Source organism: Vitis vinifera, chromosome 16 (assembly GCF_030704535.1).
Source record: "Vitis vinifera cultivar Pinot Noir 40024 chromosome 16, ASM3070453v1".
Classification (NCBI taxonomy): domain Eukaryota; kingdom Viridiplantae; phylum Streptophyta; class Magnoliopsida; order Vitales; family Vitaceae; genus Vitis; species Vitis vinifera.
In genome coordinates this window covers 21,216,508-21,224,081 of record NC_081820.1, presented here as the reverse complement: position 1 = coordinate 21,224,081, position 7,574 = coordinate 21,216,508, and the positions used below count along the sequence as shown (strand labels likewise).

The following is a 7,574-nucleotide window of genomic DNA, read 5'->3' as shown; positions in this document are numbered from 1 at the left end:
AGGAAATGGGCTTCCTTGTTGTATTCCTTTTGTTTGACCCAAATGAAGTTGGTAAAATAAATTAAATTAGAGAAGGGAAAAGATTTACATAGTTTGGCCTAATTGCCTACTTCCACTACACAAGGAGATTAAATTTATTAATAAACTTCATAAATACAAACTCAAACACCGTCAACCTCTATCTGCCCAAAATCTAAGACACTCTTTGCCTAATTCTCATAGCTCTTTGTTAACCTTTTCACTCTCTCTTGAAATTATATATAAAACAACATATTTACAAAGCCCTATGGTTTAAATCTAAATTAATAGTTTCCTAATCCTAGTCAAACTTAAAATGGTAATTTACTAAAATACAAACTCTATAAATATTTGACTATCCTAAAAATAAAGAACAAATTATTTGAACCAACTTCCATAAACCTTCACCTTGACTCAAATTCTCTCAATCTTGCATAATTAATGATAATAAACATGTATCAAGTTCAAATTCTCATACAACTAGACTCAACAAAATTATATATATATAACTTCATTCCTTTTGCAATTAGTATCATCCTTATGCCATTGAGTACCCTTAGTTGAAAATGGAGTCTTAATCGTCTTGTTGCACTCTTTTACTTTGATAACTTCTTTATCACTAGCAAAATACTCTTCATGGTGTGGCTTCACCTAAAATTATCTTCTCAATCAAGGTGTATAAATATTTGAACTTTTTCTCTTTCATAGCTATCAAAGTACCTTGATTAATTTTTATTACATAGTTATTTGCTGAAAAATCATAACCCAAAGAGCCCCAAGCCCCCCAAAAAATTATACTCCTTAAATTAGGAACATGCATGCTTAACATTACACAATATCCTCACAACACAATCAAACATCTTCACTATCATGGTGTCAATCCTGATCAATTTAGAGCTTGATTCATTATCCATTCATATAGTACTAGCATCACATTCATTATAGATATCAAACCTCTCCTTATTTGGGCACATATGAAAAGAACACCAAAACCAAAAATCCAAGAGCCAACAAAAATTTCATCAAGAATATTAGTAGAGCCTCATGGGATTCAAGATTTTTCCTTGTTTCTACATGCTTTGTCAATTCTTCATAGTGCCTTTTAATATGTCCTTTTCTTGGGTAGTAATAAATTTCCATATCAGTTCAAAAGTGTGATTTAAGAATGATAATTTCTCCTATCATAATATCTCTATCATGACTTGCTGTTACCACGATGTGATTTATAATTCATCACAAGAGCTTGTTTTGTATGAGATGAACTACTTGGCTACTTAATTTTTTGTCTCTAAAAGAGCAATTGATGGCTTATCCACTATTAACATCATCTTTTCAACTAAGAGCACAGTTACCACTGGCTCATATTATTTTGGTAGGGATGCCGATAAAAAAAATATGTTAATCTTCCTCATCAATCGTAACCGCTATACTTAATAATCGGACGATGCGCTTATTAAATTTATTTATATAATCCCTACCGTCTATTCTTCATCCATCTTCAATTCAAATAGTTGTTTCTTCAAGTAGCAATTTTTACATATAAATGTTTTCTAGCTTCTCCAATGTTCCATTGAAATCTTATTTTATTTAGTTATGTTTTATTCTTTTTAATTTTGAACTTCATTTGAATTCTAAAAATTAATTTTTTTCTTTGTATCCTATAAATTAGTTTTTCATACTCTATTATATCTAGATTACTTAATTTTCTAAAAATTGTAATTATAAGAGTTTGTAGGTATTCGATCAAAAAATTGTCAAAAGTGTCCAATCTTAAATTTTAGAGAATTTAGAGAATTATTTAAAACTCCTTGTGACCCTAAATAATTTTAGGTTTTGGGATGCTTTGAACCTCCTTTTGACCATAGAGAATTTTAGGTTTGATTTGAACTTCCTTTATCACTAAAGAAATTTAATATAAGAAGTTGGATCAATAAGATTTCGACCTTTATGCATGGTTGGTTTTTGATGTATTAGGTTGAAACAGGGAGTACCTTTGATACATTTTGGATTACTTTTCCACTCTTTGTTTTCTCTATAATAGATAGAGGATTGAATTTTAGATACTTTGCAAATTATTCCTCCTTGCTTGCGTTTTTATTCTTGATTTTCTTATATTTGTCGTTTTGTTGAAAAAATATGTCATTTTGTTGAAAAAATTGGAAGGTCAAACCAAAAAGTTTATTGAGTTCATTGATTATATTTATTTAATATATATATATATATTCAATAATAATTTTTTTAAACAAATTCCAATACACTAAAACAACTTTCATTCCAAATTTAGAAGGTTAGTTAGAAAGTGTTATTTTTTATCAATCATATTTTTCTCTCAAGTGATATTCGATATCAACTTTGTTCAAGGAAGTTCCGATGTAAATAACTTTGACAAAAAGGTATATATTAATTTATGACTTGAATATATAATCTGCCACATTACAGATTTCCTAATTAGCTTGGCCCAACATGATGTGGAAGATCAAGTCAAGAATTCCACCTCAATGGTCAAATATTATTGTACTTGGGAATATGAAAATGACCCTACCAGCTTGGAGTCAAAATGGGTGAGCTTCTGCCTTCAAAAATTAAGGAATTTTTTTTAAAAAAAACAAACTAAATAATATCAAATATAAAAACTTTTAAAAATAATTAACGAATATTTATGTTCGTTAATAGTAACTAATTTTTGCCTTCATTGTTGTTAAACAATAAATTTATTTATTCAACATCTATATTTATGACTTGAAATATTACAGGTTTCCTAACGTTCTGCATTAATATTGATCATCGGCTTGGTCCAGCCGGCAGCAGCTGGCCCAGCACGTGAAAATTTTGGGTCTTTTGTCAAATAGTACTCGGGGGATATGAAAGTGATGCTACCAACTTGGAGTCAAAAAGGGTAAGCTTCCAACCGCCTTACGTGGGTTTAGAAGACCAAAAGAGCTTTAGAGGAAGAAGAAAGACAGAAAAATAAAATAAAGAATGAAAACCGAAGCCTACCAAGATGGAAATCAAACCCCATGGCACCGGATTATTCAAATGCAAGCCTACCTACATGGAAGTGGATGAGAGTTGGTGAGACAGCATTTGTGGTGATTATAAATACCAACCTCAACACACAACTTTGGCCAGACAGCTCCAAGCACTTGTGCTCCTAAAATTTCATTTCTCTTTCCTTCTTCAACTTTGAAGCTTCCATTTCAGTAGTCATCACACACTATCAATGGCGTCTGTGGAGGAAATTAGAAATGCTCAGCGTGCCAAGGGTCCGGCCACCGTTCTAGCCATTGGCACAGCTACCCCGGACAACTGTCTGTACCAGTCTGATTTCGCTGATTACTATTTCCGGGTCACTAAAAGCGAGCACATGACCGATCTCAAGAAGAAGTTCAACCGCATTTGTAAGTATAATTTTAACATCCTTCATATACATATGATTCCCCTACGACCACTGAAACATCATTTTCAAGCTTTCTGTGTACTCATCTTAAATTAATACAGTGCATCTGTGAGTGATGGTATGAGCAGGTGCTCTTTGAATCACATGGTATAACGCATGGGATCACGTTATTAATTGATGTAATAAAAAATAAGCTTTTATACTGTATTAAGATGAATCTTTTTACACTCAGTTGAACAATGTTTGATCATCTTGAACAATCAATCTTCCCATTGAATTGATTTTGTTTCACTAGTGTGCCTTGAGCTTACATATTACTGTTATTTAATTTATATACAGGTGACAAATCCATGATCAAGAAGCGTTACATTCATTTGACCGAAGAAATGCTTGAAGAGCACCCAAACATTGGTGCTTATATGGCTCCATCTCTTAACATACGCCAAGAGATTATCACTGCTGAGGTACCCAAGCTTGGTAAGGAAGCAGCATTGAAGGCTCTTAAAGAGTGGGGTCAGCCTAAATCGAAGATCACCCACCTTGTATTTTGTACAACCTCAGGTGTAGAAATGCCTGGTGCAGATTATAAACTCGCTAATCTTTTAGGGCTCGAACCATCTGTCAGAAGAGTGATGTTGTACCATCAAGGGTGCTATGCAGGTGGAACTGTCCTTCGAACCGCTAAGGATCTTGCAGAGAATAATGCAGGAGCACGAGTTCTTGTGGTGTGCTCAGAGATCACTGTTGTTACATTTCGTGGTCCTTCCGAAGATGCTTTGGACTCTTTAGTTGGCCAAGCCCTTTTCGGTGATGGGTCTGCAGCTGTAATCATTGGATCCGATCCAGATAGCTCGATTGAACGACCACTCTTTCAACTTGTTTCAGCAGCCCAAACATTTATTCCTAATTCAGCAGGTGCTATTGCAGGCAACTTACGTGAAGTGGGTCTCACCTTTCATTTGTGGCCTAATGTGCCTACCTTGATCTCTGAAAACATAGAGAATTGTTTGACTAAGGCTTTTGACCCAATTGGTATTAGTGATTGGAATTCCTTATTTTGGATTGCTCATCCAGGTGGCCCAGCTATTCTTGACGCAGTTGAAGCAAAACTCGGTTTAGATAAACAGAAACTCAAAGCAACAAGGCATATTCTAAGTGAATATGGGAACATGTCAAGTGCATGTGTCCTATTTATTTTGGATGAGATGAGAAAGAAATCGCTCAAGGAAGGCAAAATGACGACAGGTGAAGGATTGGATTGGGGTGTCTTGTTTGGCTTTGGGCCGGGCCTAACCATTGAGACCGTTGTGATCCATAGCGTTGGTACGGATTCAAACTAGGTGAAATGATGGGAAAAGTTATTCATGAGTCATGTTTTATTAATCAAATAAAAAGGTAGTAAATATATTGAATTGTTATTTTACTATTGTTGGAGGACCTCCTCAAAGACCTCAAGTCAAAATCATTGTTTATTCTTGTGTATGTTATCAAAAGGAAGGAAGAATATATCTGAGTTTTTTTTTTTAAGCATACAAGAAAATTTTCAATTTATGCTATTGATTTGAAAAATATGTAAAATGAGTGGAAACCAGGTGGGGTACTCTATAGTTCGTATAAGTTAAAGAAGATAGCCACCACCACAACATGGGTGACGTCTACTGCTCCACTATCACCCTTACCTGAACATGCTGTAAGAAAAATATTAACTTGCATAAGTCCTATTAGACTCGACATATGCAAGACTAATTCTATATTAATATTACAAAAATATGACAATTTTTTTATAAATAAAACAAATAAACAAACAAATTTCAGAATACAAAAATCCGACAACTTCTTGATTAAAAAAAAATATTCAAATTTTGCTTTATAATTAAGACCAAAACCATAATTTTATCTAAACTTCCGCTAAAGACATTTTGTTTATTAATTAATACCTATACCGAACTTAGATTAAAATAATGCTGTAATTACAGAAATGTGTCCTTCTCATGAGTTTAAAATCTACACAAAAATTCTTAAAGTTGATGAATTAATTTCCTTAAAAGACGAAATGGACGATCGGGCTTGCAGCTGGCGGCTGGTGCTGAATTTGTTACTTTCACCCTCCACCAAAAAGAGCATTCAAAATCAGCATGAGATCATTGAACAAGTCTCCGCCGCCATCCACAATCCGCCATTATTATAATATGCGAAGATCACGTCGTCTGCCATCTCAGCAAAGATAACGTGTAAGGTACAGGTGATAGACACGCTTGAGAAGTGGGCCCATGTAAGAGCAGTGGATAACTTGGCAACAGTTGCCAAGTGCGAAGGTTGGTGGGTGGATAACATGGCTGGACTTGATTGGTTGGCTTGGATTAGAAGAATAAGGTGGACGTGGAATCTGGTTCATGCCGGCTCCTGCTGTACCCTTGAGGGGCCTGTGAATATCACTAAAGATTTATTTTATTTGGAATGAGGAGGAGTTTATTTTTTTATTTTTTTTAAAAAAAGCTTTCCTGTGGTAGGGCTATGGCTGCAGGTGAGACTTTAGGATAATTTTGTGACTGTAAATTAGACCTAGATTTTTGACAAAAATAGTGAATTGAATTTTAGATCTTCCAATAAATTTACTCTTAGATTTACTAAATAAATGTTTTAAAAATTTTATAATCCGCAACACTTTTAATCATAAATTTGAGTAATAACGGTAATTACATTTATTATTATTACTCTTTTTTTTTTTTATCATTTTTCTCATATATTCATATGATTCTTGACATTTAATAATTAGATAAATGTCAGTGAAATTAACATTTTTCTTTTAGTAATCTTTTTTTAAAAAAGTTTTTTTTTTCATAATTATATTTAAAAATTACGGTAAAATGCTTTAACAATGTTAAAATATATTCAATCCCTATTTATCTTTAGTTTCCTTATATTTCGATCATTACGATACCATTCTAGATTCTATCTCAATTTATCCTTGCTTCCCTTGGATTCTTGTCGTTGCGACACGATCCTAGGATCTATATTAGTTTATCCTTAATTCCTTTTCACTCTCGTCATTACCACATCATCCTAGGTTCTACCTAAGTTTATTCTTAGCTCCTTTGGACTCTTGTCATTGTGACGCAATCCTAGGTTCTTTCTTAGTTTATCCTTAGTTCCTTTGGATTCTTGTCATTGCAACATCATCCTAGGTTCTATCTAAGTTTATACTTAGCTCCTTTCGATTCCCGTCATTGTGACACCATCCTATGTTCTATCTTTATTTATGCTTAGTTCCTTTAAACTCTTATTATTACGATGTTATCTTAGGTTTTATCTCAATTTATCCTTATTTCCTTTGTATTCCTATCATTGTGACACCATCTTATGTTCTTTTTATGATGTCATCCTAGGCTTTATCTCAGTTTATGGTTAATTCCTTTGGATGCCTGTCATTATGACTTCATCCTAGTTCTATCTAAGTTTATTCTTAGCTCCTTTGGACTCCCATCATTTCCATGTCATCCTAGACTCTATCTCAATTTGTCCTTAGTTCATTTGGACTCCTATCATTGTGACATCATCCTAGGTTGATCTATCTCAATTTTTCCTTGGTTACCTTGCATTCTCACCATTGCGAGATCATCATAGGTTCGATCTTAGTTTATCCATAGTTCCTTTGAATTCATGATTGCAATGTCATCCTAGGTTCTATCTAAGTGTATGCTTAGCTCCTTTGGACTCCCATGATTACAATGTCATCCTCGGTTTTATCTCAGTTTATCCTTAGTTCCTTTGAATTCTCATCATTACAACGTTATCCTAAGATCTATATGAGCTTATTCTTAGCTACTTTGGACTCTTGTCATTTCGACATCATCCTAGTTTTTATCTTAGTTTATCCTTAGTTTCTTTGGATGCTCGTCATTTTGACACCATGCTAGGTTTTACTCAGTTTACACTCCCATCATTACAACGCCATCCTAGGTTCCATCTCAATTTTGGTAACCTTTATTAAAATAAACTCTTTATCATGAGACTTTTTGAAACCATTTTTTATTTCTTAAACTAGGACGCCTATGCCAAAAGAAATGCTCTCTTATTCATTTATCCTTGGACTATCCATATCCACAAAAGTCTTTATTCTCTTAAGAGGGAAAGCCTAAAAAACTTGGTAGTTTAGTCC

General features: G+C 33.6%; 1 protein-coding gene across 1 annotated transcript; it reads left to right on the top strand.

The window, feature by feature from the left end:
* Nucleotides 1-3,142: 3,142 nt before the first annotated feature.
* LOC132255342 (stilbene synthase 4-like) lies at nucleotides 3,143-4,955 on the top strand. The gene is made up of 2 exons (XM_059743470.1): nucleotides 3,143-3,416; nucleotides 3,755-4,955. The coding sequence occupies exons 1-2, from the start codon at nucleotides 3,239-3,241 to the stop codon at nucleotides 4,753-4,755; spliced, it is 1,179 nt and encodes a 392-aa protein (XP_059599453.1). The 5' UTR covers nucleotides 3,143-3,238; the 3' UTR covers nucleotides 4,756-4,955.
* The last annotated feature ends 2,619 nt before the right edge of the window (nucleotides 4,956-7,574 follow it).